Here is an 18,843-nt window from a genome sequence, read left to right as displayed (position 1 = left end):
GAAGATAACCTTAGTCGCGGTTGCTTTTGGTTGCTATACCAGAAGCACGCCAAAAATCGCCTATGATATTGTAAAGGTTAAAGCAGAAAATTTATGTTTTTAAAACAGACAAATACCTAAAACGCATGCGCATGTAGCCATAGAGCATGGAAATGTGACCGCAGTATATCGCAGCATTTCGCAGCCGAGACAGATTTCCTAACCTTAATAGTTGTCAACTTTAACGATTTATTTCGAAGCAGAGCGACACTTATATTCTTGTCACTTTATTTTTACGTGAAAACGCATCAATTCTGTGTATTTTTATCAAAATTTGAGGTGAACGGGCTCTTATCAACATTTACCGTTTGTGACATTTCCACCTAGAAAAAAAAAACGTGACCAGAATAAGTTCCCCTCGAAATCGTTCCACTTTTATTTGAAACATTTTTTCGTATTATTAAAAATAAAATATTCTAGATGTTCGATTGTAGTGTCACCTTGTAGGTCTATATAAATCAGAACTTTATTCTTTTGCTGTGACATTAAGTTTTTTCTTCTGCAAAAGTATTAAACTATTAAATAAACTATTAAACGAAATTTTATTAACCATTATTAGGATAATTATTTTTTATAATAAATTACATTTTTAAAATAATAAGAATCTTATTTTAGACCGTACATGTAAGAACACAATACGAACTAGAAATTAAATGCCTATAATGGTCGAAGCTAGATCTTTAATCCCTGATAGCAAAGTCTGCAGAGACAGATTTGGAGCAGGGCCTACTATCAATTTCTGATTGCAGAAAGGCAACAAATTTTACACAGAGTTTGTATTATTTGACATTGTCAGCAAATTGCTATCAGTAATATGACAAAGTCTGTTAGACATGCTATGTCAGTAGATTGGTAGCAGAAATCCAGAGTTGGGAGAAGCGTTATTTTTTCCGTTACTTTTTATAATAAACAATTTGATAATGACGTTGCAACCTTAGCGTTTAGTTATAAAAAATTGCAACGTCATGTTTATTGTAAAAAGTAACGCTTCCCAAATCTGCAGAAATCTAACAAATGCTTCCTGCATAACCTGACGATATATTGAGAACAGATTGAGAACAGTACCTGATTCGAGCATACTCGATTTTTGCCACCAACCTGCTAGCATAGTCTGTTAACAGGCTTTGTCGACAAATCCATAGCCAAATGCGGACAGATGGCTATGGTTTTGTAGTCAAAATCTGATCGAGTTGCCAATTTGGCCCCAAATTGCTAACATTTTGCTATCAGGGATGCTTTAAATAATTCAATGTGAATTTTATATATATATGTGTGTATACTATATGTACATACATGCATATATTTATAGTCATTCGAACTTTGCGCCGAATTGGTTTTCTGGACTTATAAACGTAATTAAACTACTGTAATAATATCACAAATTAAACTATATTGACAAGCAATTTTTAATAATTTGATGCTCAATCAGGCATCATATTAAAAAAACGTTAATGTGCTAAAAAACTGTAAATAATTTATTACGAAAAAGATTACTTCGGCCAGAAGTCAAACTCGGATCTTTTGTATTCCCTACAAGCGTCCTAAGCCTTTAGACTACCGAGGCAAATTTATTTACAGTTTTTCAGTATATTAACATCTTTCCAATATGATGCCTGATTGAGCATCAAGTTATTAAAAATTGCTTGTCAATATAGTTTAATTTGTGATATTATTACAATAGTTTAAGTGCGTTTATAAGTCCGGAAAACCAATTCGGCGCGCAGTTCGAATAACTACAAATATGGTATACATGCATGTACATACATATATAGCATATATGTATAAATTCACATTGAATTATTTAAGCATTAAAGATTTAGCTTTGACCGTTATAGGCACTTAATTTCTAGTTCGTACTGATCGTGTTCTCACATTTTTAAAAGCTATAGATTATTTTTTGTATAATATTGTAATATTATTTTACATCATTATGCGATTATATGATATTTCAAGTTTAAAGCCTTGAAGCAAGCTGTATTCTATGATTTATAATTTGCTGATTTGATTTAGATTCAACATAGAATTTGTATTTTTAAATGTTTGTATATACACGTATTTCCTGTATAACACAGTATCCCCACAATATGATTTTACTCTAACATGCATAGAGGATTGATGCTTTGATATGACTAATGAAGGTAATCAAGTATTATTAGTACAAAAAAGGGAAGGAGACATAAGACTAATGAAGCAGATTTGATTGAAATGACATCTGAGTCAAAATAAAACTAATTCAGAGAATGAGAACTCTGATGAAAATTCTGTTCAAAATTTTACTTAAAAATGCAAAAAGACATAAACTTGGCTGAGAGCATTGGAATTCTATTTTTTAAATATAAAACCTTTCACTAAAAGAGAGAGAGAAGCATAAAAACGTGAATAAACATTTAACTCTATAGGAAATTTATAAAGATGTATAAAAAAATGTAAATGAGTGAAAATTACAGATTTTTTGGAAAATATAAACATTTAAATGTTTCAAAATTTTCAGAAAATAAAGTACATTTTATAATCAAGAAAATTCGTGCTTACTTGTGTAGCGATGAAAAAGAAAGTAATTAGTTTGTACATTATTTAAGGTTCCTGAGTAGTGACCACAGCCATATTTCGAATCGTAACGTCAGAAGCGAGGAGTGACACGTTAATTTCTATTACGTGCCATTTACAAATAAAGACAATTTAAATAAAACAATGATGAGATTGCTTTAAAACATTTGTAAAAATGGACGAAAACTATGCTTATCCTCCCTGATAGTAAATAATCATAAAAGTAATAAAAGGTACGTGTAAGTGAACTAGGCTACGCATGCGCATTGAATATGTATAAGCACTTCACGAGCCTTTTATTATTCTTACGATTATTTACTGACTGTCAGGCGGGATAAGCATAGTTTTCGTCCATTTTTACAAATAATTTAAAGCACTCTCATCATTTTATTTTATCCAAATTATCTTTATTTACAAATAGCGCGTAATAAAAATTAACGTGTCTTTTCTCGTTTCTGACGTCATGATTCAATATGGCTGTGGTCACTACTCAGGCTGTGTGTTCCAAAATTGACTGCCAGTACTTAAAATCTATAGTGCAAGTAACGTAAACTGTAGCATTTTCTGTGCTGGCAGTAAATTTGGATCACAGCCTCAGAAGCCTTAAGGGGGGAACCTGGTTTAGAGGGTCAAAATTTTCAAAATGGAACAACTGCAACGGAACGCACTTATAATCATACCCCCATTTTTATAATAAAAAATCAATATTATTTAACAAAAAGAATTATTTTTTAGAGTTGAAATGTGTAGTAAAACGTCCTTAAAATTTGGAAACGATTGATTTTATGTTATTTGAGAAAAAAATTCTAAAAAATTATGTACTTTTGGCCCTTCTTCATCAGGTTTCCCTTTAAATATTGTACGTGCTAATTATTTTCTTTTTCACTGCGCAATTAAGCACGAAAGTGTTTTCAAAAGTTAACGTGTCATTTCCCATAGTTATAAAACCAATGTGTTTTATTAGTTTATGAAATCCAAGTTTGTTTGTTGTATTAATTTTTGATCTCTTGTATAACACGATTCCGCATAATATGGTATTTCTTAAAAACCTAACTGCCATATTATCTGTCTGTACGTATTTTAATGTGTATACTAGTTTCATGATCTTTATGGTTATAGATTTTAAAGAACAAATGACATTATAAATACAATTGACAAATTCTTACAAATTTTAAATTATCTAAAGAGAACTTTACAGAATTAATATTTATACTTTCAGGTAATGTAACTGATACAATTAAAATATCCTGCCTATATCAACCTCCCATGAATCAACTGTGACAATCTTTATCTCTTAATCCATATAATAAAATTAAAAAATTAAATTAAAAGTTAAGCAAAGAGCATCTTAAATTATACAATATCTTGACTGAAAAGATATCTTCTATAAAGATAACAGTATTTTTCTTAAAGACAAATATTGCTTTGCAAAAATGGTGAAAGAACTATCAGATGAATCTTCAAAAGAGATACAACGAATAAATTCAGAACGAAGGACTCATTCGTTTAACGAAGAATTCATTCGCTTGCCATCTGATAATCAGCAAAAACCGATGGGCAAGGTACAAATGAAAAAGCAATTAGGCCTTTTGGAAGGAGTAGCTATCATATTGGGAATTATATTTGGCTCAGGTATATTTAACTCAAATTTTCAATAAATAAAAATTCAAAATAGTTTTTAAAACTGCAGCGTACTCTTATGTATTTTATGGTTTTGTACAATTGTATTGAATTTCTGCTAAATTATATATATTTGCAGGCATTTTTATTTCACCAAAGGGAGTAATACAAGAAGTAGGTAGTGTAGGATTATCTCTGATTATATGGGTACTTTGTGGCCTGCTCTCTATGGTAGGTGCCTTATGTTATGCAGAATTGGGTACTAGTATACCTCGCAGTGGTGGAGATTATGCTTATATTCATGAAGCTTTTGGCGCATTGCCTTCATTTCTATATTTATGGGCTGCTAATTTAATTTTTGTGTAAGTAAATTTCAAATTAAATTTTATTAATCAATGTATAATATTGGTAGAAAAACATATCTTTATTGCTTACAGACCTACAACAAACGCTATCATGGGACTGACATTTGCTCAGTATGTTGTACAACCATTTTTTCTTAATTGCGACACTCCGGTTTATGGTGTGCGATTAATCGCTGCACTAAGTATATGTGAGTTTTTAATGTTTTGTTAAAGATCATCATCATCAACTTCTAAACGGATTAGGCTCTACGACCTATATTCCTATTCAACAGTCCATTTCTTTCTTAGACGTCCAATGTCTCGCCTTCCTTTGGGTCGATAGTTAAGTGCCATCTTTGGCAATCTCGCGTCTTCCATGCGAATTACGTGTTCATAGTACCTCTCTGTATTTTCTCCTCCATAGTGTGGACTCCTAAATCCTGTCTGATGGCGTCATTTCATATGCTCTTGTACATCCTCTAACACTTCTCAGAAATCTCATCTCCACTATTTGGATTTTCTTTGCATTCTGTTATCTCATCACTCAAGCTTCGTATTCATATAATTATGTTGACACAGCCATGATTTTATAGAACTTTAAGAGAGTTTCCTTTCTGCATTGGTTGTCTAAAGCTCTTCTAATTGTTCCGTATATTTTTATGAGTTCCTCAGTTTATTTTCGATATCTCTATTGATAGGTGATCTTGTAGCCTAAATATTTGAAGTGGAGGACTTGTTCCAATGTTGTATTTTTCAAACTTATTTTTAATCCGATGCTATTCTTGCCATGAAATGCCATTATATTTTTTATTTACTATAACGTAATCAATTAGGCTCCATTGTCATCTGATTATCCATGTGTATTTGTTGATCCCACTTTCTAAAAAAAGTGTTTATCACTTTTAAATTATTGATAGTCCAATAATGTCGCAGTCTTCTCCTATTGTTATTAACTGTCAGTTGTTCCTGATTTTCTATGACATCATCGATCGTTCCCTACTTTCACATTTAAGTCTCCTGTTATCACGATATAGTGGCTTTTGTTTATTCCATTGTATGTTTTTATAATTTTCTGTTTCTTCCTTTTTCCCTTCCTCTGGGGCACAGACGCCCATAATACAGAAGTCCCCTACATATTTGTAATAATATCGTTTCTCCATCTTCTACCTATTAATACCGCTACTTCTGCTTTCGCTCTTTGATTCTGAGGTACTCCGCTTCAAATCATAATTTTGTTGCCTATATCATGGTTCCTTTCAGTTTCTTCTTTTTATTTCTGATAGTACTAATTATCTTCCTTTTGTCCATTATTTCTATTATTTTGTCTTATTTTCCTGACAAACTATTCCTGATGTTCCAGATAGCAATCTTAATATTTTCCTCTTTCTATATCCGTATCCATAGCCCTTTGTTGTCTTTGTTTCTGTCCTGTCCGAGGCTGCTGAGGAAATTCTGAGTATTGTTGATGATCGCAGAGTTGGATTACCAGTCCTACGTTGGGTCGGATTTTTTATCGATCTTCTCTGATCTAGATCCAATTTATTTTGGAAAAACAGTGTCACCTCGTGTAGGATGTAACTTCATTATGCACATTGGTCTAACGGAAATTCCGGTCATTAGAGCTCTATATTCGCAAAATTAAACTCTAATTACCGCACCATCTGTTTAAGATACAGTACATAATTATTTTAATGTAAATATGCGCTTAAAAGTAAATAACCACTCGCGTGGATATATTTAAATACAGGATGGATACAGAAAAACCCAGTTTATAAAAACTCACTGGGTGCTTTTGTACAAAAACCCAAATGCAAAAATCCAAGTACAAATTATAAAAATCCAGATGCATGTCAAATTTCATTGTTTTGTATAATATACCTTGGCATTTTTAAACAAAAACTGAATAAAAGTAACATATTTATCACTTAATTATCAATTTATTAAACTCATAATACATATATAATTAAGTTATATAAGTTATACAATATATATAATGTAACTAAATAATTATATCAATCTACGAAAAAATATAGATAATATTACACTTAATAATTGCAATAGTACTGTAAGGTAGACTGTTACCAGCCTGATTTAAAAATTAACATAAATGGTATTAATAAAATCTTGGTCCTAAATCCTGTTAGTATCTGTTGGACAACTTTTTGAGGTTATGTTTTTGTCGAACAGATACTACACTTTTAAAACAATAGATGACTGTACTAAAGTCCTAGAATAAAAACTCACAAACTACAAAAACCTACAAAAATTTAGGTTTTTCTGAAAAAACTGTGTTTTTGTCAACCTTGTTTAAACATAAATATAGCTAAATTTAAATAATTTAAATATAATTAAACATATTGCTTGAGGATGGCTTTATTTAATTTAATATATAAAATCTACTGTGTTCACCCATGTAGGTTTCCTCACTTTCCTCAATTGTTACGACGTAAAAGAGACATCAAAAATGCAGAATGTATTTATGTTTGCTAAAGTTGGGGCATTAATGATTATTATTATAGCTGGATTAATCTGGCTTTGCATAGGTACGTTTCTTAGTAAATCTTCCAATTCTTAATAAAATTTTAATCGTTTACTAAAAATATTATTCTTTTTAATCTGTTATGTTAATTAGGACACAAAGAAAACTTTGAAAATAGTTTCGAAAACACAAACATCGATCCTGGAAAAATCGCTGTAGCTTTTTACTCTGGTATATTTTCTTATTCAGGATGGAATTATTTGAATTTTATGACGGAAGAACTAAAAAATCCTTATGTGTAAGTTACAAAGATGATTAATCTTTCTACTATAAAAAAAAGAAAAAAATCGAAACTTCGATATCGATTTTACTCCTTAATCATCAAATTAATTGATTGACTTCTCAACAGAAATTTACCACGTGCAATTTACATATCACTGCCGCTAGTGACCTTAATATATGTTATGGCAAATGTTGCTTATCTGACCGTTCTAACTCCGACTGCTATGATCGCTTCCAATGCTATCGCTGTGGTAAGTAATATTTTTATTCAATGTACAAGATGTCCGGTAATGACCATATTATTTCTTATGGGCTGATAGAGCGAAATAAATTTAGTATCAAAGTCTTATACCATTTTGTCTTTTAGTTAAAAACAAGGATTCGGACCAAAAAATTTTGGTCCGGATAACGGTCCGAAGCTAAATCCGACTTTTGGTTCTAATTCTTTTATCGTAACAGGTCGGGTCCATTTGGATTTCGATCCTTTTCGATCTTTTTTAATTTCGGTAATTATACCTGTAACGGTCACTGTTGTCATTGAAAAAACTGGAACCGACACTGTAACCGAAAGTTGAGTAGCTTCGGTCCATACGTGATTCGATCAGGCCGAAATTTTAATCCATAATGCAATTTCGGTCCGAGTTCCTGGAAAAAGAAATTAATTAATAATCACCGATTGAGCGCGTAATCTTTAGGAATTAATTTCTTATTAACTGTTACGAAAATTATAAAATGGTACCAGAGGACTTTTTGACTCACAATCAGTTTAGTCTACCTACAAAAGATGATAGATTTGTTCGCGTCGCATGCTCCAACATGTTCCAATATGCTCCTACCATAGCTCTTACTCACTCCAACGCGCTTGATAGAGTGAATAGGAGCTATGGTAGAAGCATGTTGGAGCATGTTGGAGCTTGCGACGCGAACAAATCTGATATGGACCGAACATCCTGTGTAACAATTTATTAGTTAGATTTCAGTAGCATGTATTATCAAACATATACAAAATTTAGTCTTTTTATTAGACTTTTGGAAATCAACTTCTCGGATATATGGCTTGGATAATACCTGTAATGGTAGCTGTGTCTGCTTTTGGTGGATTGAGCGTTCATATTATGACATCATCCAGAATGTGCTTCGTCGGTGCCAGAAATGGCCACTTTCCCTCAATGTTAAGCCACATCAATATGACTAGATTCACACCTATGCCTGCTTTAATATTTCTGGTGTGTACAATGCTAAATTATGTCTGCTAATTAAATTTTTAAGGCTTTTAATCTTTCTTATAACAGCTATATTGAATTATGACTTTAGGAAAACAAAAATTAGGAGTTTTCTTATTTTTTTTTTATACGTTAAAATAAATTCTTTTCTTTGTATCATAAATCAATCTTTTCGCATTTGCAGTGTATTCTATCCCTCATAATGTTATGCACGGGTGATATATTTGTACTGATTACGTACTGCAGTATAGTAGAATCATTCTTCATTATGATCTCGATAGCTGGAATTTTATGGCTGCGTTATAAAAGACCTAATATGGAACGACCAATCAAGGTAATGTACTTCACATACATAAAAGTATTAAACAGTGTATATACAAGGTATTATCGTATAAGTGGCCACCACTTTTTACCTTATAAACTAACAGAGATAGACCTAATAAATACATGTACTCTCAAATTAAACTTTATTGTAAGGCTCTTTACTTTAGCTATGAATCAAGCTTAGCTCGTATTTCTGTTGTTTTTATTGTTTTAATTTTAAATTATTTGAGCCATTTTGTATCAAGTTTAAAACTAAAAAATTATAGAGGTCTTTTGACTCAATTTAGTATGCTCTATCTGCATATGAAGTGTGTGTGTATATATATATATATATATGTGTGTGTGTCATTGAAACTTCTCAGATACCATTATGGATACCTATACTGTTCGTAGCATTATGTGCTTTTCTGGTTATTGTACCATGCTACCAAAGACCATATGAAGTTGGTATGGGCATTCTGATCACTGTGTCTGGTATACCCGCATATGTCATCGGTGTTGCTTGGAAAAGCAAACCATTGTGGTTCCAAAAAATTAACAGTTCGTAATTCTTACAAATGCAATTGATTAAGTTTATTCATTATTTATACATTTATTTAAATTTTCCTACACTACTTCTCTTATGTCATTAAACAATTCTCTTATTCTGAACTTTCTTTGCAGTCAATTCTGTGTGCCTTTCAATAAGCGACACAAATAACACGGTGTGACAATGAATCATTATATCCTTGTTTGCCAATTTTAAACAAAAAAATGACATGATCACTGTGTCGCACTGTGTCGCTCGTTGGAAGACACACTCTAATAGCAAATGGTAATGTTTTTATTGCATATAATAATATTGCTATTTGCGTATTTAAGTAACACACACAAATATAAAGTAGAAAAACAGCACAACAGAGATTACAAATTTACATAGAGAAAAAAATGAAAAATAGAAAGGTTCAGAATATGTCTGTTTAATTATGTATTTCATTTATTTTTCTATTTTATTTTCAGTTAAAGCTACTCACGCTGTACAGAAGGTATTTCTGTCTGCAAGGGAAGAACTTGAAATTAATTAAATAAACGGCAATTCTACTTCATCATTCAATTCAATTAATTCGATCGAATACGATGTTATACATTTGCCAAATTATTTTAAGATTTCAGAAAAACCAATTTATGATTTTACATATAGGAATCAAAATTTAAAAATATCAATAATCTAAAAAAAGCAAGAACATATAAAGAATAATGAATACAACCACAGAGAATCCTAAAGATATTTATTATACTTATCTAAAAATTACATAACAGTAAAGAAGAATGTGAAAAGTGAAAGAATATTACGTGATATACTGTTTATAGAATTGAATAGATCTGATAATTGCATTTTGATTTTCAATATGCCAAAGGATTCAATATATCTTTTGTTTTTGTGTGCTACAGTATTATTAATATTATTCTTTATTAATTATATTGATTTACATTTTTGATGCTATTATATATATTATATATATTAAGTATTTATAATATACTAATATGTGAAGAAGTTTTATAAGCAGCTTTATATTGCAAAAGCTGTATTTAATGTCAGTATATCGTAATAGAAAATATAAATGTATATATTAAATTTGTAATTACGAAAGAAGATTGCATTGTAAATCCCTTTCTTGCTTAAGCCTCCTATTCTCTTCGACTTTCTAACTTCCTAGAGCAGGTCTGTTTAAAACTTGGCTTGTGAGCCAAAACGTTTCTACGCCTTCGCCGTCTCGGTAGAGCGATACAAATCATTCTGTATAAGAACGTTGCTTAATTTACAGGGTGCGAGGGACTAATTGTTACTAAGAAAAAACGCCAATACTGACAATTATTGACATTTTTATTTGAAATTTTCAGGAAAAAATTGAAAAATGATTTTATTTCACTAAACAAACTCATGTTCGATGATACCATCCTTGGCCTTGATGATAGTATTGAGTCTGCTGGTGAACGCATTGCACGCTGCACGAATGTGGGTTTGCGGAATTAGCTGCCATTCTCAGCGAAGACATGTTTTGAGCGCGTCTAAACTTCGATGTTTTTTTAGAGGACACCCTGGCCTGCAAAATACCCCTTCGCCAAAACATATCTTCGCCGAGAATAGCAGCTAATCCCGTAATCCCACATTCGTGCAGCGTGCGATGCGTTCATCAGACTCAATACTATCATCAAGGCCAAGGGTGGTATCATCGAACAATGAGTTTGTTTAGTGAAATAAAATCATTTTTCAATTTTTTCCTGAAAATTTCAAATAAAAATATCAATAATTGTCAGTATTGGCGGTTTTTCTTAATAACAGTTAGTCTCTCACACCCTATATCTCTGGTTATTTATTTCGGCTGAAGAATCCTCTTGACGAACCGTTCAACATCCCACTTCATTTCGCTCTGTGCCGAAAACATAGAACGTTACAACTTTTTACGCTCAGTACCTTCGCTTTCTCTCTTCAATACTCGAACATATGATTATCCGTTTTAAATACAAAAACTTTGGGAGATTTCAAGCAAGCAGACCTATTGTACTTTTCCGTTCTATTTCATTAAAAGAATTCTAATTATTGTTAAAATTGTTGAGATGGTAAAAAAACAACATAAAACTCTTAAATCGTTTTCGAAGTTGCTTTGATAAGTGCACATTTATATTATAATTTAGTATCGATGTAATTTTCAGTATTAGATTCAAGTAATTAATACAATAAAATTTCACGATAGGATGACCAACAATAATTCATTTCATTTAAGATTTGAATTAAAAGCCATTATGTATATGTATATCCTTAAGGTGACCCTACATAATCACTAATACTGTCAGTATTACTGATTTAATATCACTGATCAGTATTATTGATTGTGTGAGGTCATCTTATAACAAAATACAAAATATAAAGGACATGTAAGAGTCAATTATAAGTTGTTTAAAGTTATTTAAGTCAAGACAATAAATAACTTTAAACAATTTATAATTGATTCTTACATGTCCTTTTATTTATATCATTGTTTTTTAAAAAGAGAAGAGTCCTTTACTATTTATTTTTAGACAAAATATAAATTAGCTGCGTTTAGCAGAATGATTATTTTGCAACTGTTGAAAGTTTTCTTCGTGCTGATTAGATTATACTTTTAGATCTAGAAGAATGGTCCTATATCAGCAAACAATTATAAAATGATTGCAAAACTGTTATGTTCTGCTGAATGCAGCCATAGTTATTTTCATTAAGGTGATTCTTTAGTTAATCGAGTTACCATAGAAATATCTAATTTTTTTATATAGTGAAGTAGCGAACTTGATATGTACAAAATTCTAGAGTAGGATCAGATTTTTTTTTATAAATTAAAGTACAAAATGTTACTGGCTGAAAACTTTTGCACGCCACTGTATGTATATATTCACATAAAGAACACATTTTAAAATTATGTGAAAGGACTAGCTACCTCATTCATTAGTTTTCATTCATAACAGTGTTAACTATAATGGGCTTTCTACAATAAGTCGTAGTAATAGATTAGAAGCAAGAAGCGAGTTGTAAGTGAATCAGTAGTGTGTAATAAGGTAACAATGAGTCAGTAATCAGAAATTGCATAGAGATGGACATGGCCAAATTATATTTCTCACGATTTAAAATTTAGGTTACGTTATAACTGACCATTCACATTATATATAATTATTTGCCTTAAAAATTACCATTCTTCTAATTGGCTGAAATATTACAACGTAACAATCTAATACAGATTTAGTCTAGATGTAAGTTTCCTAAAATTTATGACTTAGAACAAAACTATTCAGAATGGATATTTTGGCTTAAAATTGAAATGTGTAGGTATTTATGCTTATTACCGTTTCTATTCCTCATTTCATTGCTGTTTTGTTATAGTGCGCAACGTTCTGTCTCAAACACGACACTAGTTTGAAATCGTTAAAAGTTTTTGACCTATATCATTCTCTATGTTTAAAAGTATTCTATTGCTAATATTATAAGATACTATTATTCATAATATATTGAACTATAAAAATACATTATGAATAATAATATTAGTAACAGAATATTTTTAAACATATTGACTCAGATCAAAAACTTTTAACAATTTCAGACAGGTCGTCCCTGAGAATCAGCGTCGCGCGCTATGATAAAACAGCAATCAAGTGATGAATAGGAATGGTAATAGGCATGAATACTGACGATTTCAATTTCAAGCAAAAAGTACCCATCCTTGACAGCTCTGACTTATAATTCTGACTTATTACTAATACGATATAAGTGGTCACTAACAGCTTATTGTAAGAAGCCTGTAATTTTATATCATTTTTATCAAACAACAGAGAATAGATACTGGAACCGAACAAATAATTCCATTTCTGTTGTACACATTTGATGCAATCTTGTTAACATCATATATATACTAATTAATGAATGTCTTCTGGATTGAACATTCCCTGTAAACAATTGTAACAAATAAGATTTTTCAAGAGAAAAGAATAAATGTGTTAAATTGAACGATAATCCGCTATCGTTCAATCTCAATCGCAATAAATAAATAAAATAAAATGTCATACTCTAGCACGTCTCAATATGGAATCTTTGCTGGCGTCATATGGATGATCCTTACTTGGAATTTCCAATACAGCGGGTATCGGTTGAGTATGACTATCGATTACATGACGAATCATTTCAGCTACCTGCGATAGAGTACTAAATGTCAGATTACAGAGGATACAAAGTAACATTGTTTTAATATTAAATGAAATTACTTTTGTTACCATAAACAGAGTACAATTTAATAGATCTGTTTGCATTGCTTGCACTTTTTACATTTAGAATCTTTGCTCTCTTTTCTCAATACTCAAATATATATTTCTCATTCTAATTGCAAAAATTTTTAGGAATAGCAACGCAAACAGACCTTATGTTAGGATTTAAAAAAAAATTTAAAAATTACCGACGAAATAATTATCTACTTACATTCTGGTTAATAAGAATGATGTCAATGTCATCACGCTTGATAAATCGCTTAAAAGTATCCTCTACTTCACTTACTGCTGTGTCTATAAAAATCATTATTTTATATTAATGTACAATGTACATTACCTTAATATACAGAATATTTTTCATAATAATTATATATAATTTTGACTCATTATATTTCTTTATGGAGCAAAACAACAATAAAGAATAATAGATTATCTAATCTAAAGTAATTAACCAATTAGCCTGTCGCTTTTTCAGAAATAATGAGGAATACTTAGCTGTTGCATGCTAAAGTATTTGCATTATGATATGTGACTAATACATACTTTTGTCGACAACCATAAAGTTAGCTTGACGATGTTTATTTATCTCTCCAACTCCACCTAGCAAGAAGCCTACGCAAGTATCCTGAAATAAGGTAAATGTTCAGAAATACTACTCCATCAAAAACCACAGTTTTGTCAATAATTAACAAAATTAAAAGAAATTGGAAAGAATAAGGGCAATAGGAGTCCGGCGCAGAAGACGTCGCGCAAATAATACACTTATAAAGCGTAAAACTTCTTTATTCTACTAAACGCGCTTACATGTTTCGGTTCACTTTTGAGCCTTCTTCAGAGACAACACAAACTAACATATATAAACTGTGATTAAAAGTTATCTTGTCATGGTGAGTTCCCCCTACATCAAGAATATAAATGCCAGAAATTAAACCCAAATAAGAATGAAAGAAAAAGAAAAAAGAAAGGAAATATTGGAAATATCGAAATAGAGAACATGGAAAACTAATTTATCAAAAAACTTTAAGATTATAATTAATTATCTCGAAAATAACGACGCTCACCATGATCACAAAGCACCATATCGCAAACATTACTATTAATAATTCAAAAACCGGTTCTTGATATGTTGGCCAGTCAGTATCAGACACAGTGAGTCACTTAGATTTAGCTAATATTTTTCAAGATTAAGATTTTTCCATTTGTAATCTCGATAAATTAGTTGTCCATATTCTCTATTTCGATATTTCCAATATTTCTTTTCTTTTTTTCTTTTTCTTTCATTCTTATTTGGGTTTAATTTCTGGCATTTATATTCTTGATGTAGGGGGAACTCACCATGACAAGATAACTTTTATTCACAGTTTATATATGTTAGTTTGTGTTGTCTCTGAAGAAGGCTCAAAAGTGAGCCGAAACATGTAAGCGCGTTTAGTAGAATAAAGAAGTTTTACGCTTTATGGATGTATTATTTGCGCAACATCTTCTGCGCCGGACTCCTATTGTCCTTATTCTTTCCAATTTCTTTTGATTTATAAGGAATCTATGTTAGTTTGATTTGTTATACGGATTTAACAAAATTAATTATAAAAAGACATGTATATAATGTTTTAAGAAGGAGGGTATGGTTCTTATGGAAAAAAAACTGGATAATTGTATTGCATATATATAAAATTACAAATATCAATTTCATGTTAATTAAATCTACTGTTTACAGTAGTTATTCAAATCTTTCACCTTATTAAATTGATGAGTCTGATATACTAAAAATGAAAATTTTATGGAAAAAATTAGCAAAGATCCTGATAAATGTTCAAAAGGAGTACTACTCCATCAGAAAACACTTTTTTTTTGAGTAATTAGCAAAACTAGTAAAAAGACAAGTATTCAATGTTTTAAGAAGGAATTTATACCTCTGCTATAATTTTAAATTAACTAAGCAGTGAATATTGTATATTATAGATACAATTTTTAAATTAAACTATTCTCTGCTATAATTAAAATCACATGAGAAAATACATACAATTGTCAAATTTAAGAACAATAAGTCCTCTCTTAAAACATTGCATATAAATCTTTTTATAACTAGTTTTTTATAAATACTGAAAAGAATTTATCGGATAGTACTTCTGAACATTTACCAAAAATACTCTCAATTGTAAAGATAGAATAAGATTACAAAATATGTGATATTTAGCATTACAGAATTATATTGAATGGAACAAGCATATACAAGTTGTTAGTTGTTAGTTTTATTTACTATAGCAATATAACATTTATATATATATATATAATGCATACTATAATTTAATCGTATATATTATTATGCAGCTGCTGACTGCGGACACCAATGAAACCAACTATGAGAACAAAACATTAAGCTCACGATTCTCTATTGAGTCTTTAGAGAACATCTCCGATCAGATTATGATTATAATTTAACATTTACATTTACACTAACCTCATCGCCAATTACCGCTAAAAGTTTACCCTTTCCTGCAGAGTGAAGTGTCATTGTGTGTCTTGAAAATAAATTAAATCTCACGAAAACAGCTTTCGCCTAAAATTTATTCTAATGTCGTTTGCACATCAGCTGACGAAACGTACCATAGCTCGTCACGTGCCTAGTTTACATCGTGTACTTGATACGGAAGCGTTTGTAGCGTCAAGTGGATCGCAGCCACGGATACTAACTAGTAACTTTCTATTGAATTATCTTAATTTTGGCGAAACGTGTAAACATATACATGATATGTGTATTTAATTAATCATTTTAATGTCTATTCTACCAATTTAGTACATCATTCTTTAAATACATTGCTGAAATTAAAATAATTTAATAGAAAGTTACTAGTTAGTTAATACGCATATCAAGTGCTCGGTGTAAAAGGGGTCACGTGCTATTGTCACATTTGCACAGTGTTGCCGCGCCTCTGAAAAATTTAATTACTAGATTTCTATTCCAAAAATTACCAGTTTTCACCAGCCATCATGGCCCGAGGGCCGAGACTGATGAGTGATGTGAGTGATATCATAAGTTGTGAGTGATGTCATGAGTTATGTTATTCGAGAATTGTTATTTTCTTAATCAGTAAAAAAAGGTTGTGCTATCATCGTTGAAAGGTACGTACATTAAATTAATCTTATTCGTATTCTTAATATTTAAACTTTTTGTTGTCTCAGAAAAAATATGCAATTATAACCTAGAATTGAACTAAGTAATCAATGAATTGCATCTTGTTATAAATATCGCAATATCTTTTTAACAATTATTCGGAAGACGCTCCTTACCTTCAATTTTAATGAAATTCGATGCGTTTTTGCATGAAACGAAAGAATCTGGCTAAAATGTTGGCTCAGTTCCGAGACGCGAGAAATTAATCGTTAAAGTTTTTTTTTCGTTGAAGTTAACTATTGTTGGGTTAGGAAATCTGCAACATCGATGGCATAGAGGGTTACATAAATTCTGTTTTATAAACACAAATTCTCTGCTTTAAAAACACAAATTTTCTACATAATTTTTGTTTTTACAGTACAAAAATGCGTCGAATGAGCATGATTTTATTGAAATTGAAGATGAGAAGCATCTTCTGGATAACTACCATCTTTTTTAATGAAAAAAATTCATAAATACACAAGTTATTAATAATTATACACTTTTATATTATTGAAAATGATATCATAAATATCTACAATCAACTTTTATCTGATTTTGATAATTTTAAAATTGCTTCTTGACATTAAATCCCAGTTATTTATGTATATTAAAATTGCATAAATGTAAATTGGAAATTTTGAGTAGAAGAAACAGTTGATAGTGATAACTAAAGATAGGAAAATAACTCAATATTTGTAATGCAGTTAGAGTTACTTTTTTCAATTTTCAACTTCATTCCTTTTCCCATTTATAACTGTAAAGGTGAACGCACATAGAAGTAGAAGTAAGCAGCAAGCAGTAAGACGTACGAAGTAGGCAATTAACGTTACCAGTATATCTATACATATGAAAGATGGCGGTCTTACGTCTCATTGCTTACTGCTTACTTCTACTTCTATGTGCGTTCACCTTAAAAATATAACTTAGTTACATTTTGGTAATTAAAGCTTATTCTACAATAGCCTTAGGCTTAATTATAAGTGGTTGTAGTTGCAAGAATTGATCAATCAAGTAGAATATAAAGAGAACTGTGATTATGGTGATTATGGTCAATTCTTACAACGAAAACCACTTATAACTACGCTTATGGCTATTGTAGAACATATTAGGCATTATGGTTAAAATTACATTAATCTGTTTTTATTGTACAACAAATTTTTTAAGCTCATTGATATTGCTATAAGAAACAGATCCAACAACCTCTTTGTCCTATAGCTAATTTACATGCTTGAAAAATTTATCATACAACAAAAAACTGATAAATATATTAGTTTGATAACTAATTTAATAATTACTTTTAGTTACTTTATATCAACTTATTATACAAGATGTTCCGAATTTAAATGGCCAAACTTCAGGAGCGTATAGGGCATAGGGAATTGATGAACTAAGAAAAAAAAAATCCTTTAGAGATATGTTTGGTTTTGCTTTTTGTTTTGGAGAAATTTGCAAAAAATAGACAAACCCTAATTTTTATTTTTGTACTTATTTATTACTTATTCATTTACACTTATTTATTCACGTTGTCACTTTTTAAATGTAGATATTGTTAAAAATGTTGACTTTTTGCAGCAATGCAAGAGGCCAATATTCTTTCATTTTTTTGTCCGTGTTAGATACATTGCATCTAGTATGGACAGCTCGTGTTGCAGCCAAATACTGATCTGTTGATATTTTGTGCATCGCAACCAGTCTCTCGATCGCTTTCTTGAGTCGACTGGCAACGAATAAACTTTCTGCTTCAGGGCCCTCCCACACAAAGAAGTCCAGTGATATCAGATCAGGTGATCGAGGTAGCCAAGATACTACTTCTCTACATCCTGTCCATCAATATAGATATTGTCTGTTTAGCAAAGCTCGAGTTTGCCATAATGAGCTGGGCATCCATCAAGCTGAAACCACATTTCAATCCGTTGTTGCAGGTGAATGTTTTCTAAATATAATTAGAGAAGTCGTTCTTCAACAAATTTGTGTATCTGGCTGTATTTAATTTGTCAGATAAAAAAGTATGGTCCCACTAGAAACTCACTACAAATTCTGAGCCAAACATTAACAGCAAAT

At 30.7% G+C, this 18,843-nt stretch overlaps 2 protein-coding genes across 3 annotated transcripts; one reads left to right on the top strand and one right to left on the bottom strand.

The window, feature by feature from the left end:
• Nucleotides 1-68: 68 nt before the first annotated feature.
• On the top strand, nt 69-10,038 carry gb (solute carrier family 7 member genderblind). Of its 2 annotated transcripts, XM_018459032.1 has the most exons (12): nt 69-318; nt 2,050-2,177; nt 3,806-4,218; nt 4,346-4,568; nt 4,644-4,759; nt 6,968-7,093; nt 7,183-7,327; nt 7,439-7,562; nt 8,337-8,537; nt 8,719-8,868; nt 9,221-9,398; nt 9,858-10,038. In XM_018459032.1, the coding sequence occupies exons 3-12, from the start codon at nt 4,020-4,022 to the stop codon at nt 9,920-9,922; spliced, it is 1,527 nt and encodes a 508-aa protein (XP_018314534.1). In that variant the 5' UTR covers nt 69-318; nt 2,050-2,177; nt 3,806-4,019; the 3' UTR covers nt 9,923-10,038. The 2 variants fall into 2 exon arrangements, with proteins under 2 accessions (XP_018314534.1, XP_018314535.1); XM_018459033.1 differs by lacking the exons at nt 69-318; nt 2,050-2,177 and having other exon boundaries at nt 4,179-4,218; nt 4,346-4,380; nt 4,442-4,568.
• A 2,884-nt stretch (nt 10,039-12,922) lies between these two features.
• Nucleotides 12,923-16,247, bottom strand: Vha14-1 (V-type proton ATPase subunit Vha14-1). The gene is made up of 5 exons (XM_018459035.1): nt 16,087-16,247; nt 14,172-14,253; nt 13,840-13,922; nt 13,434-13,556; nt 12,923-13,313 (listed from the first exon to the last, which is right to left on the bottom strand). The coding sequence occupies exons 1-5, from the start codon at nt 16,138-16,140 to the stop codon at nt 13,284-13,286; spliced, it is 372 nt and encodes a 123-aa protein (XP_018314537.1). The 5' UTR covers nt 16,141-16,247; the 3' UTR covers nt 12,923-13,283.
• Nucleotides 16,248-18,843: the final 2,596 nt, after the last annotated feature.

This window comes from Mycetomoellerius zeteki, unplaced genomic scaffold (assembly GCF_001594055.1).
Source record: "Mycetomoellerius zeteki isolate Tzet28-1 unplaced genomic scaffold, Tzet1.0 scaffold79, whole genome shotgun sequence".
NCBI classification, from domain to species: domain Eukaryota; kingdom Metazoa; phylum Arthropoda; class Insecta; order Hymenoptera; family Formicidae; genus Mycetomoellerius; species Mycetomoellerius zeteki.
Note: the sequence above shows the minus strand (reverse complement) of the source record. Positions and strands in the feature narration are given on the sequence as shown.